Source organism: Ochotona curzoniae, unplaced genomic scaffold (assembly GCF_017591425.1).
Source record: "Ochotona curzoniae isolate NIBS_2020 unplaced genomic scaffold, NIBS_Ocur_1.0 contig_2692, whole genome shotgun sequence".
Lineage (NCBI taxonomy): Eukaryota > Metazoa > Chordata > Mammalia > Lagomorpha > Ochotonidae > Ochotona > Ochotona curzoniae.
This window is the reverse complement of record NW_024465556.1, coordinates 14,158,330-14,176,000: the sequence shown is the minus strand read 5'-3', so window position 1 is coordinate 14,176,000 and position 17,671 is coordinate 14,158,330. Positions and strand designations below refer to the sequence as shown.

The window sequence follows — 17,671 nt, the reverse complement described above, 5'->3', positions numbered from 1 at the left end:
GACACTTAGGTTGTTTCATTTCTTGGCTGTTATGAATAGTACTAAAGTAAACACAGGAGTGAAAATGTCTCTTGGACAGATTAATTTTATTTCCCTTGGAAATATACGCAGGAGTGGGCTTCCTGGGTCACACAGTGGTTGTACTAGCTCTTGAGGGACCTGCACCCTCTTTTTCTCGATGGCTGTACTAATCTGTGTTCCCAGCAGTGCCGTGCAAGGGCTTCCTCCTTTCCTCACCAGCACTTTCTGTCTTGATGGTAGCTCATACAATTAGAGTGTGCGAATTTCTCATTGTGACTCCTGTGTGCATTTCTCTGATGATTAGTGATGCTGATCATTTTTTCCTGCTTCCTTTTCAAGTCTGAATAATTCTAGGTCTTTGTTTTTTCATTTGTATCTCTCACCTTCTCAGTTCTTATATATATTCATATATTGGGATTTCTGGTAACCGAGATAATATACACAGGATTGTGAGCTTTGCTGGTTCCACTTAATTGGCTTGGCCATCTTGCCAAGTGGGTTTGTACACAGAAACCAGTTTCATTCTGTTGTGACGGTTGTGCTGTTGTCCATTGGATAAATGTGTCACAATATACTCAACCATTCCCTAAATCTTTCAGTGTTACGGCTTTTTACTACTATTACAGCTGGGGCTACAGTGAGTGGAGATGACATCAGTCATTTATTTTTAGCATATGTAATTATTGATTTAAAGTCATGACTATAGGGTATCACAACATAAAAATGCATTACATTAATACTGTGCACAAGGGTTTCCAACTGCCTAGCATTTGCAATGTGTTTATGAATCTTTCTGGGAATTTGTATCTGAAAGAAAGAAAATAGGGCCTAGCGTGATGGTTCAATTGGTTAATCCTCCATGTCCAAGCTCAGGGATCCAATGTGGGTACCCGTTCATGTCCCGGCTGCTCCATTTCCCATCCAACTCCCTGTTTGTGGCCTGGGAAAGCACTCGAGGACAGCCCAAAGCTTTGGGCCCTTCCTGGCTTCGGATCGTCCCAACTTTGGCTGTTGCAACTACTTGGAGAGTGAATCAGTAGATGGAAGATCTTTCTCTCATCTTCTTTCTGTAAATCTCCCAGTATAATAAAAACAATTTTTTTTTTTTAACAAAGTAGGAAAATAATTCAAGACAATTATGTTCTTTTTCAGGACAAAAGAAAATATAATAAGAAGTTTGAAATAACTGAAAATGTTATTCCCTTACAGCTTGGTGAGCTCTTGAAAGACTGGCGCCGTCTTAACGTTGCTATAACCAGAGCCAAGCACAAGTTGATTCTGGTGGGCTGTGTGCCTTCACTCAACCGCTACCCTCCCTTGGAGAAGCTGCTTTGTCATCTAAACTCGGAAAAACTCATATCCTTTTAGTCATGAGCACATTTGATTTTGCTACAGTGAGCATTTAAAATGTGCTTGTGTGCATGAAAGCTCTGTATGTTTTCCATGGGTCTGTTTCAGAGAGCTGACTGTCCGAAGGAAATAGAAAACAATTCACTGCAGATAATGTTAGGCCAACAGTTCAAGCAGGAAGTGGACAGAGAAGAATGTTCATAAAACAGGGGAGGAAAAGAGGCACTGGATGCCTGGTCCTGGGACCAGCTCTGGTGGGATGCTTGCACAGCCATTCTGGCCCCCCACCCCAAATTTAGTTTTTTGAAAAATCTAGGACAAACCCATTGTATTAAAAAGTGAAAAATTGTCCCTTATAATATAGCAGGTTAATTTTTTGGTAGATGATTTTAAGTACCTAACTTATGTGTAGAATGCTATAAAGATCTTTACCCCTCCCCCTTTTTTTGCTCTGATACAAGCCAAATTACAAAATGTTAAATAATAATGTCATAAGAGTTTTAATGTATCTTCCTTAATTTCTTTTACATCATGGACCTTCCATCAAGAGAGGATGAAAGTCTTTGCTACGTCCTGGGTGATATTCAAAGAGGATAAAGAACTGTTTTCTTAGGAAAGGATTGTCACACTAGCTAGGCCTGGTATTTGAAATCTGAGTGTGAGGTGAAAGCAAGGCCTAGTTAAACTGTGAAAATAACACGTACCCAAAGGGTACAAAATGAGGGAAATGCACTGTGTTCAGTGTTTTAGTAGCTTATTTATTTATTTTTCTGGAAGAATCTTACTAAACCTGGAAATCCTACTGCCAAACCTGTTTAACAGTGTTTTTGTAGAATAGGTTTACCCCAGGCTATATAAAGTCTGAATTCATCAGTTCTATAAATGAATTTGTACATTATCTAAAGAAATATTTAAAATTTTAACCCCTTTCAAGATGGATTTACTTTGAATCTGAACTTTATAAGCTTTAAAATTTTATCACTAATTTTGTCAAATGTTTGTGAAATTTTATTTGAAAGGTGATATAAAGTTGATTTGTCTTTACAATCTAAACACAATCTGTTATGAAATTGTACAAGCGACCCCTCTGTTATTTGAGGTCCTTGGTCCAAAGGCTATTTTGCCAGTTTTTTCCCCCCTGACTTTGCTTTATGGTATTAGATAAGTTTTTGCCTTAAGCCTGGTGTTCTAAATTATAATTGTGAATTGATTGCTTCCAGTTCATTTTGTATTTCCCTGTGCTATCCTCCTTTTTTATTTTCAATCATCAGAATTCCGGGGGTAGATTTTTATATGAAAGAACACAATTCATAATTGTCTTTGAACAGAATCCTTTTCTAAATTGATAAATTGAAAAGGCATAGCCCTGTTTTCACTCCTTCACATTGACTTATTCCCTAGTTGGAACCTTTCTCAATTGTTCTGATGGTACAAAACAGCTATTTCAAAGTGATGCATTGTGTGTGGTAAGGGAGTTTACCTCAGTGTGTCCATTTCCTGGTGGGAAAGCAGTCCCTCTCTTTGAGGGCTTTTTTGTTGTTGTTGTGTTAAAATACTTGCTTCTACCTCTTTTTTTTTTAAAGTTAAGTTGTTAGTTAATAAATTTTTTCTACTGATTTTACCCAGTCAATTCATTGTTACTAATTAATAATGATTACTTTTAGGGTTGTTTGACATCTTTTTATTTGTGGTAGGTGAGGTATTGGTCCTGCCTTATATAGCTGAACCGAAGAGTGCTGATCCTATAAGAAGGTATTTATTTTTTAAGGTGTATTTATTTATTTGAAAGGCAGAGTTATTGAGAGTGACAGAGAATCTGTCTGTTGGTTCCATCCCCAAATAGCTGCAACAGTTGGAGCTGGCCAGGCTGAAGCCAGGAGCCTGGGACTCCCTCTAGTTCTCCCACGTGAGTGGCAAGGGCCTAAGCACTTGGACCATTTTTGCTGCCTTGCCAGGCACATTATCAGCATCTGGGGAGTGGAACAGCTGCAATTGGAATCTGCATTCCTTTTCAGACACTTAACCCGCTGTGCCACGTTGATGGGCTCTATAAAGAGAGCTGTGAGGGAGGCACAGGATGGGTTTGATCATGTAGAGGTAACAGATCATAGTTGCTGTGATGGAGCTTAAGGACTGGTTAGATATCACTCATGTGCTGTGATTCAGGGAGAAAGCTCAACTGATCTCAGATCCTGGGAGTGAGATGAGCAACATGATTCTTTGGGTTTAGTCAGGAACAGCTTCCTTACAGGACCTGAAAGTCCCATGAAGACCAGGGGGAGCAGCTGCAGCTTCCTGTCATTTTGGATGCTTTAGTCACAGCATCCTAGCCTTTTCATCATCTGAGAATTTAGCATTTACTTGCTGTGGCCAGACGCTCAGAGTGGAAGGTTAAACCCAGAGCAGGCCCTCTAGGGGCCCCAGTGCAGCGCAGGTGTATCATCCATGCTAAGGACCAAGGACCGCAGTGGCCACCAACCACTGTCATTTTGGGGGATCCCACTGTGTGCACTCAGATCAGTGTCACCATTCACCTAGAGGAGGTGTTCCTCATGAATGGGTGAAGCCAGGGTGGGGATGCAACACAGCCGTTCTGTGGCTTCCTCCATACTTCATTTTGTGCCTCCTGAGCCTTCCCTGCTCCCACTCAATTGCTTTTCTCATCGTGCTCTCAAAGGCAAGTGCTCCCTGGAGCTCTGTGTCCAGTGTGGTCCCCTTCTTTGTCCCTGGAGAGTCACTGGCTGCAGCCTTCACCTGGGTGGCTCTTTGCCAAGCCTGTATCCACCCTGTCTTCCAGGCTGTGGTTATATAACTGCCTTCTAGTTCATTGCATAGAAAATAGAGATTTCTGTTTTCATCCAATGCCTTACTCTTGTGATCTCTATTTCTGTAAATGGCACCGTTTTTCTCACAGCTCTCTGGTCTTAAAAGGCTTGGCATGATTTTGCTTTCTTTAAAACATTTTTTCATTCTAATTGCAGAGAAGTACATGATTTTTGTGAAAATTTTGAACAGTGAAATTCATTTCACATTAAGAAATGACATTTCTTAAGATTTTTTTGTTTGAAAGAGTGACAGAGATCTTCCATCTGTTGATTCACTTCCCAGATGTCCACAGTAGCCAGGCCCGGACAAGGTACAACCAGGAACTCCATCTGGGTCTCCCACTTGGGTAACGGGGACCTGAGTACTTTGGCCATCATCTGTTGTCTGCCAGGCACATGAGGAGGGAGCTGGATCACAAACATGATCCCAAATCTCCCAATATAGAATGTGGGATCCCAAGCAGCAGGTTCACCTACCCTGCCACAATTCCTACACCAAGAAATATATATATGTATATATATGATTCATTTATTTCCATTAGAAAGGCAGCTTTAAAAGAACGCAAGACAGAGAAAGATCTTCCATCTGCTGGGTTAGTCTCCAATTGGCCACAAAGGCCAGAGCTGAACCAATCAGGAGCCAAGAGCTTCTTCCGGGTCTCCTCCTTAGATGCAGGATTCCAAGGCTTTGGGCCATCCTCTACTGCTTTTCCAGCCATAAACAGGGAGCTAGATGGGAACTGGAGTGGCAGGATATAAACTGATGCCCAGAGGGGATGTCAGTACATGGAGGTGGAGGATCTGCAAGTTGTAACATGCCAAACCCCAACGTATAACATTTGAGAAAAAGATTTCAAATCTGCTAGTTCATTCTCTTCAAACATCTGTGATGGTTGGGGCTCTGCCAGGCCAAAGCTGGGAGCAAGAACCCATTCCAATTCTTTAATGCCGAGAGACTTTCTACTTGAGCCATCACTCCTGCCTTCAAGATCTGCAATACTAAGAAATTGGATTCAAGAGGTGGATCCAGGTACTTTAATGTGGGATATGGATATACTAACCTGCCTTTTAACTGCTGGGCCAAATGACTGCCATAGGAGGTATCTTACATCATGACTCAGTATGTGCATGTGTGTACCTGAAGCAACACTTCTATAAATCTTCTAGATGTGATACATCCTGATATTCCCTAGTCTAGTCCATTAAAAATCAGTTTCTGCGGAGATTGTGCAATGGTTCAGTTGGCTTATCTTCAGCCTGCAAACACTGGCATCCCATATGAGCATCGACTGTGTCCATATGTGTCCTGACTGCTTCACTTCCTATCCACCTCCCTGCTTGTGGCATGGGAGAGCAGTACAGGATGGTTACAAAGTCTTGGGACCTTCACTTATGTGGGAGACTCAGAAGAGGCTTCTGCTTCCTGGCTTTGGATTGACTCAATTCTGAATGTTGCAGCTATTTGAGGAGTAAGCCAGTGACTGGAAATCTTTGTGTCTCTTTTCTCTGTAAAAATCTGCGTTTCCAATAAAAACAAGTCTTAAAAATTAAAACTGATTGCAACCTATTAAAATTGCTTTCACAGCCCACTAATAGGTTTGAGCCCATGGCTGTAATAGATATTCTTTAATTCTGACTTGTATAGTATTATAACCATATAAACTTTTTTTTGGAGAGTAAGATAACGGCAGAAAAATGGAAAGAGCTTTCAGCTGTTGGACCAAAGCCTGGAGTTGGGGAGGAATCCAGGTCACCATGTGTATGGCAGGAACCCAGCTACTCGAAACATCACTGCTGATTTCCAGAGTCTGAGGCAGGAAGTGAGGCAAGAGCCAAAGCAAGGGGCTGAGCCCAGGTCCTGGCTGTGGGGAGTTAGCCACCCGTGTTGGAGGATCTTTCACTGTATTACTGTGTTTCAAGCAGTTTTTAAGATTTATTTTCATTGGAAAGTCAAGATTTACATAGAGGAGAGACAAGGGAAGATCTTCTGTCTGCTGGTTCACTCCCCAAGAGCTGAGCTGATCCAAAACCAGGAGCCAGGAACTTCTTCCCAGTCACCCACACTTTGGTGCAGGGTCCCAAGGCGCTAGGCCATTTTCCATTGTGTTCCCAGGCCACAAGCAGGGAACTGGTTAGGAAGTGGAGCAGCTGGGAAAGCAACCAGTATCCATGTGGGATCCAGGCACAAGCAAGGTGAAGAGTTCACCACTAGGCTATTGCACCAGGCCCTCAAACAATTTTTAACTGCCAGGCCTTTTATGCTCCCTAAACCATACTTTTTTGCCATTCTCTGCATTTCTTTTCCCATTTGTTATGTTTTCTGAGTTTTTGTATTCTTTCAATTTTTTTTAAAAAAGAGTAACGGGGAAGAGAACCTTTCCAACCACTGGTTTACTCCCCAGATGGCTCTAATGGTTGGGGCTGAGGCAGGTTGAAGACGAGCTGAAAGGGCACCTCCTATGGACTATCAGCATCCCACACAGCAGCTTAATTTGCTAAACCACAATCCAAGCCCATTTTACATATTTTTATTCATTATGTCATAATGAAGGGGATTTAAAGCCCAGAGGGTTTTTTTTGTTTTTTTGTTTTTTTTTTTTTAAGATTTATTTTATTTGGAAAGGCAGATTTTAGAGCAAGAAGAAGAGACAGAGAAAGATCTTTGGCTAACTCCCCAAATAGCCACAATGGAGCTAAGCTGATCTGAATCCTACGGCTAGGAGGTTCTTCCATGCCTCCCACGTGGATGCAGGTTCCCAAGGCTTTGGGCCAGGCTGTTTTCCCAAGCCACAGCAGGGAGCTGGATGGGAAGTGGGGCAGCCGGGACACATACTGGGTTCCATATAGGATACTGGTTCTCGCAGGTGGAGGATTAGCCAGTTAAGCCACTACACCAGTCCCGAAAACGCAAAGATGTTTTTAAAAAATAAACAATTTTATACTGGTCAGAGAGAGGCTGGACAACTACAGGAAATACATGGATCTATTTTCTAGCTCACCAGCATTCCGCAGCTGCAGGTGTAACCAGGTATTCCCAAGCTGATACAACAGCCTGGTGTGTCTCCTAACCTTGAAGCTTTTTTAAACTTCTGCCTGCCTGAGACAGGAAACACTAGTTTCACCTGTAGCCCCTCAGGAACCTGCAGCTCCCGGTGGACTTAACCACCGTGATCTGGGGCTGTCTACACAGTTTCGGCACATTTCTGCCACTGTTAGCTGCTTTGCAGTTTCTAAATCCTTTTGGGTCCTCCGGGAGCTCGTGAAGGGGCAAGGAAGGAGGTCAGCTGTGCCGAGCTCGCCACAAACCTTGGATGATGGCAGCGTTTACAGTGACTCCAGCTACCTGGCAAGTCCAGCCCCCGCGACTGGCGAAAGGCCCTGGGCGACCCACTGATGGTCTGCAGGACCCAGGCTCCAGCTCCGGGTCCTCACACAGAGGCGAGCCTCACGTTCCTGGCTTCTCCGGGCGGCCTGAGCAGGTCCCACCCCGCGCCTGCTGCACCCTCCACCGGCCCCAGCCCCACCCGGGCGCCGCGGCCCTCCGCAGCCGCACGATGTCCTCCCGCCGCCGGGGGCGCTGTGGGCCGCACAGGGACCCCTGCAGATGCGGTGGTGGCCGCCCAGCGCCTGCGGGGAGCTGCTGGCCAGGCCCGGGGAGGCCCTGCTCGCGACCGCGACGCTGCCATGGGTAAGGGGAGCGGGCCAGGGACGGAACCCCGGCCCTACGTCCCGGGCTGCAGAGCGCCTGGTCTAAGGGGTAGCTGGGAAGCCGAGCACTGAGGCCGCCAACTCCTCGTCGGGGCCCGAATCTGGGGTGGGCGGGGGCAGCCCGGGACTCGGGGGCTCCCAGGGTCGCCATGGCAACGCACCCCCCTCGTTTTCCTTCCCGTCCCCGCCTCCACCCTGGGGCCCAGTGGCTGAGGACTTGGGGTCCGCCGGCTTCGTGGGAGTGGGCCGGCCTGGGCGTCTCCGGGTGGAAGAACACTCGAAGACAAGCCATGACTTTCCAGGTTTGGGGGTGGCGGAGGGAAGACGCAGCTCAGGCCTCAGCCTGGGCTGCCGACGCCGAGGGCGGCAGAGGGGGAGCGATGCCGTGCAGGACGCTGGGTGAGCCTGCCGTAGGGTCGTGGGGGAGGCTGCAGGCCTTTGGGTGGCCTTGGGGTAGGGGCAGAAGACCGGGGGCTGCAGCCCTGGGCTTGCCTGGTCCTTTGCGGCGTCTGGGCGCACCTGCGGCCCGGCTGGGGCGTGGCCCCTCGGCGGGTGCCCTGCTGCGGCTACTTTCCAGCAAGCCGCAAAGCCGCCCTTTGTATAGCGGTCGCGTGGCGCTTTGCTGTGCTGATGGACACTGATCAGAAAAATGACAATGGCCATGAATCATGAGACATCAGGTCGCTTCGCTCCCTAGAATAAAGGGGGAGCCATAGCACCGTAGTGGGTAGCGACATTTCCCACCGCCTGCTGGGTCCTCACAGGTGCAGCCACGCTCTGCCCAGGATTCTGTGGCCGATTTCACGCCCGACTGAATTCAGAATTAGAGTACTAAATCCTTGTAAACTCTGGGGTTTGTGTCCGGTGGCAGGGGCAGAGGGGAGAGATATGGAAACCTTGCCTAGTTGGATCTTTGAATTTGTCAAGAGATTATGCGATGTTATACTTGGTGCTTTCTGCATCTCAGGTTTTATTTTTAATCTTCTCTAGTGTTTGTTTTCCTCTGCTTGGAGAAAGATCTTGTATCTGCTTGTTTATTCCCCAAATGCCTGCAAGAGCCGAGAGCCCAGAACTCCTGCAGGGTCTTCCATGTGGGTGGCAGAGACTCAAGCACTTGGGAAAAATCTGCGTTCTAGCATGCTTTAGCAGGAAGCTGGATGAAAACTGTGGCTTACTCCACTACACCACAGTGCCTGCCCTCACTCAGTTTTGTCATCGCTTTCTGCTGTCATCTGGTAATTCTTGCCAGGCAGCATCTGAATGTCTAAGTAACCTGAGAATAAAATTTGTTGGAAAGAAAGTATTTTCATAAACTGACAATAGTAATCAAAAATAAGGGTTTTTCTTGAAGTGCTTCTGTTAACGTGGTAGCACACTGTGTGGAAAAGCAGAGCACTTTAGAAGTCATGTAATACAGGTAGCTAGTGCTGTGGCTCCACAGGCTAATCCTCCACCTTCAAGTGCCGGCATCCCATATGAGTTCTGGTTCAAGTCCTGGCTGTTCCACTTCGCATCCAGCTCCCTGCCTGTGGCCTGGGAAAGCAGAAAAGGATGGCCCAAGAGTTTGGGACCCTGCATCCATGAGAGAGACCCAGAAGAATTTCCAGGGGGGCAGCTCTGCTCAGCTGCAGTTGTTACAGCCATTTAGGATGTGATGCAGAGAATTTAAGATCTTTCTGTCTTTCCTCTCTGCACCTCAGACTATCAAATAAAAATAGTTAAGTCTTAAAAAAAAATCATGTTATGCAGAGTAACAGTGAGAATGACAAAGCAAGACAATTAAACTGGAAAATGGAGTCACTTCCATTTTTCTGGATTTCCTGGTGTATCTTACCTATTTTGTTTGTGATGGGTTGATATAAGAATCTTAGAATTGTAAGTGCTTTTTACTGTTAGTTGAAATTCTTCAGATAGTGCCTGCTATGCAGCTTTCACACGAGACCCTTTGACCTGTTGTCTGTGACCTCCAAAGAAAATTATTTTTCAGTCTTTGTGGAATGAAAACACAGGACAGTACAAATTTGCAGGGCTCAAGCGTCACTTGGAAACCTTGGTGCTGCGGGCAGGGTAGTCTTTCTCCGATATGTGTGAGAGAATCATGAAGAAAAGTTATCTAGGAGTGTGTTTTTATTCAAACTGTTCAGGTCCCACAGCCTCCAGAAGAAGCAAGCCGCTGTCGGTTTCACTGGGGAAGGGGGCGTTAGGCTGTTTCTCGTTGCCTTGCCGATGCTGTTGGACTGCCTTCTTGTGTTTTCAGCTACGAGAGACCCCACAGCTGTGGAGAGAGCCAACTTGTTGAACATGGCTAAGCTGAGCATCAAAGGCCTCATTGAATCTGCCCTGAGCTTCGGCCGCACTCTGGATTCTGACTACCCGCCCCTGCAGCAGTTCTTCGTTGTTATGGAACACTGCCTGAAACACGGGCTTAAAGGTACCTCCAGACCGAGCAAAAACAGTGATCGCAGAGCCCTCCACCCTGCCATCTTTCCCAGTCCACAAGCAGGAAGCTGGATCTGATATAGCTGGGGCACAAATCAGTGCTCACATGGGATGCCGGCATCACAGGCAGATGCTTAGTCTATTATGCCTCAATGCTGGCCCTTACCCTTTTCACCTTAAATAGCCTTGAAAATGTAGAATTTGGGTTTTTTTTTGGTCATAATTACTGTTATATGAAATTTAAAAATACTGAGTAGGTTATTTGGGGAAAAAACATCTTACTGTTAATATTTTATGGAAACCATATTTGATTGTTGTTTTTATTATACATACTCTGAACTGGTTTTGATGTTTTGGGACAATTATAGAGGTATTTGTAAAAATTTTAAGATTTAGGGCCCAGGGCCTAATGTGGTAGCCTAGTTGCTTACGTCCTTACCTTGCATGCACCAGGATCCCATATGGGTACCAGTTTCGTGTTCCAGCGGTGCTGGTTCCCATCCAACTTCCTGCTTGTCGCCTGGGAGAGCAGTAGAGGATAGCCCAAGGCCTTGGGACCCTGCACCCGTGTAGGAGACTCGGAGGAGGCTCTTGGCCCCTGGCTTTAGATTGGTTAGCTCTAGCTGTGGTGGCCACTTGGGAAGTGAATCAGTGGCTGGAAGATCTTCCTCTCTGTTTCTCCTCCTCTCTGTGTATCTGCCTTCCCAATAAAATAAAATAAATCTTAAAAAAAAGGAGGGATCCAGATATATTTCTTTTTTTTTTTTTTCCTTTTTGTTTTCTTCCAGATGTATTTCTGATGTAGGAGAAAAAAAAAACCCTGGTAGGATAGGTATCGGGCTCATGATGGGGCTGCACAGGGATTAAAAGAAAGGAAATATCTCTAATTGGATGCTGGACAAAACATGTTGAAACTAGATATTTAAGAAGTCACTACAGTTTTATAGGCTGACATTGTGTGCATTGTATTTTCTATACTTTTTTTTTCAGTAAGAAAATCATTTTTGAGTTATAACAAAACCATCTGGGGCCCTTTGGAGCTAGTGGAGAAGCTATATCCAGAGGCCGAAGAAATAGGAGCCAGTGTTCGGGATCTACCTGGCCTGAAGTAAGCAAGTCTGTTCCTGCGTACCCCTGACCCCGGGCGCCGGCGCACCCCTGACCCCGGGCGCCGGCGCACCCCTGACCCCGGGCGCCGGCGCACCCCTGACCCCGGGCGCCGGCGCACCCCTGACCCCGGGCGCCGGCGTACCCCTGACCCCGGGCGCCGGCGTACCCCTGACCCCGGGCGCCGGCGCACCCCTGACCCCGGGCGCCGGCGTACCTCTGACCCTGGGCAGGAGAGCTGCTGTGCTCACGCGTCACTCTTGCTCCCCGTCTCTCAGTAGCATGCCCCCTCCTCTCTTCTGTTGATAAAATTCTGTGTGTTCGTTATGGTTCAGCTCCGGTTCTATTTCCTTTATGAAGTGTCTCTTGACCCCTTGAATAATAAGTAACTGCTTTTTTTTTTTAAGGCTCTTATCATAATATTTCCTACTTTATCACTCACTTCAGTTCTGCCCTGTATTGCAGGCAATTACATGTCTCTTTTAGATAGAGTGTAACAATTAAACACCTGTGTTTTTTAAGTGCAGAGCCAGTTGGCCCCTTGGGTAGGAATAACACATGCTGAAGATTGAACTGGGCTCGGTTCAGGGCACAGACCCAGGGGATGGCAGTTCTTAGATAAGTCATTTATGGATCATGGAACTCAGGCATGTTATTTTTGTGTGTCTAAAAATTGGGACCATCACATCTCCTGTTTGTTTTATCCAACAAATATATGTGTAATGTCCTAAAAACTTGAGTATTATAGTTAAGAACTCATGAATATTGAAATTGCTTTGCGTGCATAAAGTGTTAAGGCCAGCTTATTTGGGTGTAGTTAAAATGTAAGTGCTACCATTAGATTATCTTCATTCTTGTGAATGACTTGATTTTATGCTTAGCAATTTCTGATAGGTAATTTTGCTTTCTCTTAGATAGCTTTACACTTTAGAGTTCTATATTTTATAGGGAATAAGATAGTGTTTTCTTGCTGTTATTGCAGTATTCAGATATAAGTTGAACTTCTGTGAGTGATAAATACTGTTTATAATGAGACACTTTTTGGGAGCTGGCCTAGTGGAGTAGCAGGTTAAGGCACCATTTGTGATACCAGCATCCTATATGGGCACTGCTTTGTATCCTGGCTGTTCCATTAGTAGTTCAACTCCCTGCTAATGGCCTGGGAGAAGCAGAAGACGCCCAAAGAGCATGGGTTCCTGTAACTCTGTGTGAGTGCATGCATGCGTTGTGTGTGTGTATTCATGTGCCACATTGCCAGCCCCTAAATAATTTTTGTAAAAATTTGCATTAGGGGCCTGGTGGATATCCTGACTGCTGGATTTCCTGTCTACCTGCCCCAGCCCTGACTCTTACTGCAGTTTGAGGGTGAACCAATAGATGGAAGATATTTCTCTTGTCTCTCCACCCTCTCATTTTTCCTCTCCCACCTCTGTCAGTCTGGATTTCAAATTAAAAGGCAAACATTTTTTTTTTTAAAGATGTGTTTATTTATTTGAAATCCAGATACAGAGAGGGAGGGATTCCATTTGCTGGTACACACACCCCAAATGGCTACAGCAGGGAGGCAGCAGGAGATTCATCCGGGTCTCCCATGGATATAGGGACAAGTACTTGGGCCATCCTCCACTGCCTTGTCCAGGTTGTTAGCAGGGACCTGGACCGGAAGTGGAGCACCCAGGACAGTGATGCCATGTGGAGTGCCAGTGTTGGTGTCACAGCCAGTGGCAGCTTACTTGCTACACTACAACGATGCTGGCCCCTAAAGAAATCTTTAAATAACAAATTTGTACCACCTCCCAGGAATTTGTTTACATGCTTGAAAAATTACTTTAAAATTATAAAATTGGAAACAGAACCCTAAGAGAACACCTGTCTTTGTGAACGTGGAGCCCAGCAGCAGCAGAGCATGCAGTGTGTGTTCTCTGGGCCAGAACTGTCGTTCTGAGCAGTTGTTTGTTTCTAGGACCCCACTGGGTCGTGCAAGAGCATGGCTGCGGTTAGCCCTCATGCAGAAAAAGATGGCTGACTACCTGCGCTGCTTAATTATCCAGAGGGATCTCTTCAGGTGAGTAGCAGTAAATCAGGCTTATTTTCATTTGTTATTTCATCCCCATCCTGTTTTTCAAAAATGTTTAAGATGCAGTACAAAAGGCTATATAAATTAAAATAATATTGGCATGTAGTTTAAAAGAGGAGTTAAATGAGAAAGAAGAACACATGGTAGGGGATAACATGGATCAGGAACTAAACTAAAGTAAGAATATGGTAAGCTAATTTGCCGATAAGGAGAAATCTGCATATATTCCTAAGTTCACTTCATTCTGAATTATACTTGATTTTAGAGCTAAAACGTTATATGCAGTTGAATTTCTTTTCACATATTAAATTTTCAAATTTTGTCTTCAATTGTACTGTGGGCCCAATTTTTCTTTTTGAAGATGTATTCATTTATTTGAGAGACAGGTTAGAGGGGACGAAGAGGTCTTCAGCCCGTTCATTCACTCCATAAATGGCCACAGTGACCCAAGCTGTGCTGACCAAAAACTAGGAGCCAAGAGCTTCATCTGACCTCCCATGTGGGAGCAGAGGCCCAAGCACCCTGGCCATCTTCCACTGCTTTTCCAAGTACGTTAGCAGGGAGCAGGATAGGAATTGGAGCATCTGGGACTGGAACCAGTGCCCCAGTGTGATGCCAGTGCCACAGGTGGCAGCTTTACCCGCTGTGCCACGGTGTCAGATGGAGCCAATTTAAACAGAAAGCCATGTGTTTAGGACATACTTTGAATGAGTAGACCTGTGGCTGCCCTGCATTCATCCTTTTTGATGATGTGAAAAATTTGGTCCTGTTTTGGTTTTTACTTATGGCTCTGTTTTTACATCTTAGTTTTCCCATTTCTTAAATTCTAGCGACTGTCCTTGCTAGTGTTCTGAAGGTCAATTAAAATGATAATTAATAGTTGGAATTCTTAATTCTTAGACTGTCCTATTTCTTTCACAAGTCTCCGGTTTTAAATGTATATGTGCATATATAATATATATATTTTCTCTTTTGCTTCAAATTCAGATACAGAGAGAGAAGGAGAGACAGAGAGAGAAACTCCTATCTACTGGCTCACTCCCCAAATGACTGCAACAGCCATGCTGGGCCGGCCCGAAGCTTGGGGCTGGGAACTTCTGGATCTCACATGGGTGCCAGGACCCAAGGCCTTCGGCCACCCTCCACTGCTTTCCTAGATTACCAGCAGGGAGCTAGGTTGGAAATAAGACAGATGGACTCAAAGTAGCACCCTTAAGGGATGTTGGTGCCATAGGTAAAGGATTAGTTTGCTATGGCACCCCACTGGACTCACTTTTATATTTCTAAACAACAACAAAAGCAAATTCCTCTTGAGAATAATAATAAATAATTCCTAACAGGTTAATCCTCTGCCTGCAAGCATCAGGCATCAGTATCCCGTCTAGGCGCCTGTTTGTGTCCCGGCTGCTCCACTTGCGATCCGCTCCCCGCATATGACCTGAGAAAACATCTCAAGTGAACAAAGCTCACGTTTCACAATGCAGATTTAGGAACACAGTAGTATTTCCCACACTGACTACCTTCCTCCTGTCCTCCAAATTCCCCATCCTTCCTCTGTCTGCCTTCCTTCTTTTTTTCTTTTTGAATTTTTGCAAGGCATTTTGTTTGTTTGCTTCTCAGTCACAAACTTAACACTCCATTAGGTAAAGAATTCAATAGTTGGAAAGTAGGAACAAGCCCCTGGTGTTCCTAAGAGTATACAAAACTGTAAACAGTAACCAGTTCTCAAATTGTTAATCTTCCTGTAGATTACGTTTTTTTAAACTGTTTTATCAGTTATCATCAATTAGAGAAAACATAATATTTATCTTTTTGCGACTGACTTATTTCACTAAGCATAAGGTTTCTGGTTGTGCCCATTTCATTGCAAAAGACAGTTTTTTGCGCCCAGCACAGGAGCCTAGCCACTAAAGTCGTCGCATTGCATGCACTGGGATTCCATATGGGTACTGGTTCATATCCCAGCTTCTTCACTTCCCATCCAGCTCCCTTTATATGGTCTGGGAAAGCAGCTGTCTGAGGACAGCCCAAAGCCTTAGGACCCTGCACTCACATGGGAGACCTGCAGGAGGCTCCGGGTTCCTGGTTTCAGATTGGCTCAGCTCTGGCCATTGTGGCTGCTTGGGGAGCGAATTATCAGGTAGAAGATCTTCCTCTCTGTCTGTCCTCCTCTCTGTATATCTGACTTTACAATAAAAATTAAAATAAATCTTTAGAAAAACAATTATATGGGTCCGGCGCAATGGCACAGTGGTTAAGGTCCTCACCTTGCACGCCTGGGATCCCATATGGGTGCCAGTTCTAATCCTGGCCGCGCCGTTTCCCATCCAGCTCTCTGCCTATGGCCCGGGAAAGCAGTCGAGGATGGCCCAAGTCTTTGGGACCCTGCACCCGCGTGGGAGACCTGGAAGAGGCTCCTGGCTTCGGATTGGCTCAGCTCCAGCCGTTGCGGCCGCCTGGGGAGTGAACCATAGGACAGAAAATCTTCCTCTCTGTCTCTCCTCCTCTCTGAATATCTGCCTTTCCAATAAAGATAAAATCAAATTAAAAAAAAAAAAAGAAAAACAATTATATGGCTGAGTATATACCTTATTTTATGAGTCTTTTTGGACATTTCATAGAATATAGATACTCATAAGTATCTTTATCTTTTTTTTCTTTCTTACATTTTTAATTTTTTTGTATTTTTTATTGTTTCATAAATGTCTTTAAATGAGCCTTTTTTTCAAGATTTATTTATTTTTATTAAAAAGACAGAGAAGAGATAGAAAGAAAGAGCTTCCGTCCACAGGTTCACTCCCCAAGTGACTGCAATGGCTGGAACTGAGCCAATCTGAAGTTAGGAGCCTAGAGCTTCTTCCGGGTCTCAACTGTGGGTGTAGGTTCCCAAGGCTTTAGACCATCCTTGACTGCTTTCCCAGGCCAGAAATAGGAAGCTGGATGGAAATGGAGCATCTGGGAAATGAACCAGCGCCCATATGGGATCCTTAGGAATGCAAGGCAAGGACTTCAGCCACTAGGTTACCGTGCTAGGCTGTGAACCATCTTTTTTTTTTAATTATCTTTTTTTTTTTTAAAGATTTATTTATTTATTGGAAAGTCAGATATACAGAGAGGAGGAGAGACAGACAGGAAGATCTTCCGTCTGATGATTCACTCCCCAGGTGAGCACAACGGCTGATGCTATAGGGATCCAAAGCCAGGATCCAGGAACTTCTTCCGAGCATCCCACACACTTGCAGGGTCCCAAAGCTTTGGGCCGTCCTCAACTGCTTTCCCAGGCCACAAGCAGGGAGCTGGATGGGAAGTGGAGCAGCTGGGATTAAAACTGGCGCCCATATGGAATCTTGACGCGTTCAAGGCGAGGACTTTAGCTACTAAGCCACATTGCCAGGACCTGTGATCCATCTTTTAAGAACATTTATAATATGCCAATCAAATACATTGACTTGCACATGAGCTTTGAAATGTTTCATTTTTATATTCCATATTAGTTTTTATCCTAATAGTCTTAATGAATGTTAGAATTGAAAATTTATTAAGAATTCAAATATGGGCCCAACATAGTGGCCCAGTGGCTAAATCTTTGCCTTGCATGTACCAGGATCAAATATGGGTGCTGATTCATGTCCCAGGTGCTTGTTTCCTATCCAGCTCCCTGCTTATGACCTGGGAAAGGAATGACAGAAGAAGCCTTGGGACCTGCACTTGTTGGGGAGACCGGGAAGAAGCTCCTGGCTCCTGGCTTCAGATTGGTTCAGCTCTGGCTGTTTTGGTCACTTGGGAACATTTTTCTCTCTCTCTTCTTTATAAATCTGCCTTTTCAATAAAAATAAATAAATATATACATTTTTAAAAAGTCCTACCAGGATTTTTTGTAAGAGTTAGATTAGGATGGTAAATTGCTAATTTTGTGGAATTTTTCTAAGTCAGTTTTGTAATCTGATGCTTTTTCTTCTTTGGGTTTTGGCAGTGAGTTCTATGAGTATCATGCACTGATGATGGAGGAAGAAGGAGCAGTAATTGTCGGGCTGCTGGTTGGCCTGAACGTGATAGACGCTAACCTGTGTGTCAAGGGAGAGGACTTAGACTCACAGGTAAGTGGGAACAGTGACTGCTGGGAGCCTTGGCTTTTGGTTTGCAG

The 17,671-nt window shown here is 44.9% G+C and overlaps 2 protein-coding genes across 5 annotated transcripts in view; both read left to right on the top strand.

Annotated features, from left to right (window-relative positions):
• The window catches only part of DNA2 (DNA replication helicase/nuclease 2), a 45,935-nt gene extending 35,750 nt beyond the window's left edge, over window positions 1-10,185 (top strand). The window contains exons 20-23 of the mRNA XM_040975845.1: window positions 1,231-1,377; window positions 1,900-2,034; window positions 3,066-3,123; window positions 10,162-10,185. Of these exons, the coding sequence (XP_040831779.1) occupies window positions 1,231-1,377; window positions 1,900-1,968 (216 nt within the window). The 3' untranslated portion in view covers window positions 1,969-2,034; window positions 3,066-3,123; window positions 10,162-10,185. The remainder of the gene's footprint in view (window positions 1-1,230; window positions 1,378-1,899; window positions 2,035-3,065; window positions 3,124-10,161) is intronic.
• RUFY2 (RUN and FYVE domain containing 2) overlaps window positions 7,799-17,671 on the top strand; it is a 46,063-nt gene continuing 36,190 nt past the window's right edge. The window contains exons 1-5 of one of the 4 annotated variants that reach the window (XM_040975848.1): window positions 7,799-7,884; window positions 10,162-10,335; window positions 11,334-11,451; window positions 13,414-13,515; window positions 17,501-17,624. In XM_040975848.1, coding sequence (XP_040831782.1) covers window positions 7,881-7,884; window positions 10,162-10,335; window positions 11,334-11,451; window positions 13,414-13,515; window positions 17,501-17,624 — 522 coding nt within the window. In that variant the 5' untranslated portion in view covers window positions 7,799-7,880. Of the gene's footprint in view, window positions 7,885-7,999; window positions 8,304-10,161; window positions 10,336-11,333; window positions 11,452-13,413; window positions 13,516-17,500; window positions 17,625-17,671 lie in introns of those variants that run through there. The other 3 variants (XM_040975850.1, XM_040975847.1, XM_040975849.1) reach the window with 3 other exon arrangements.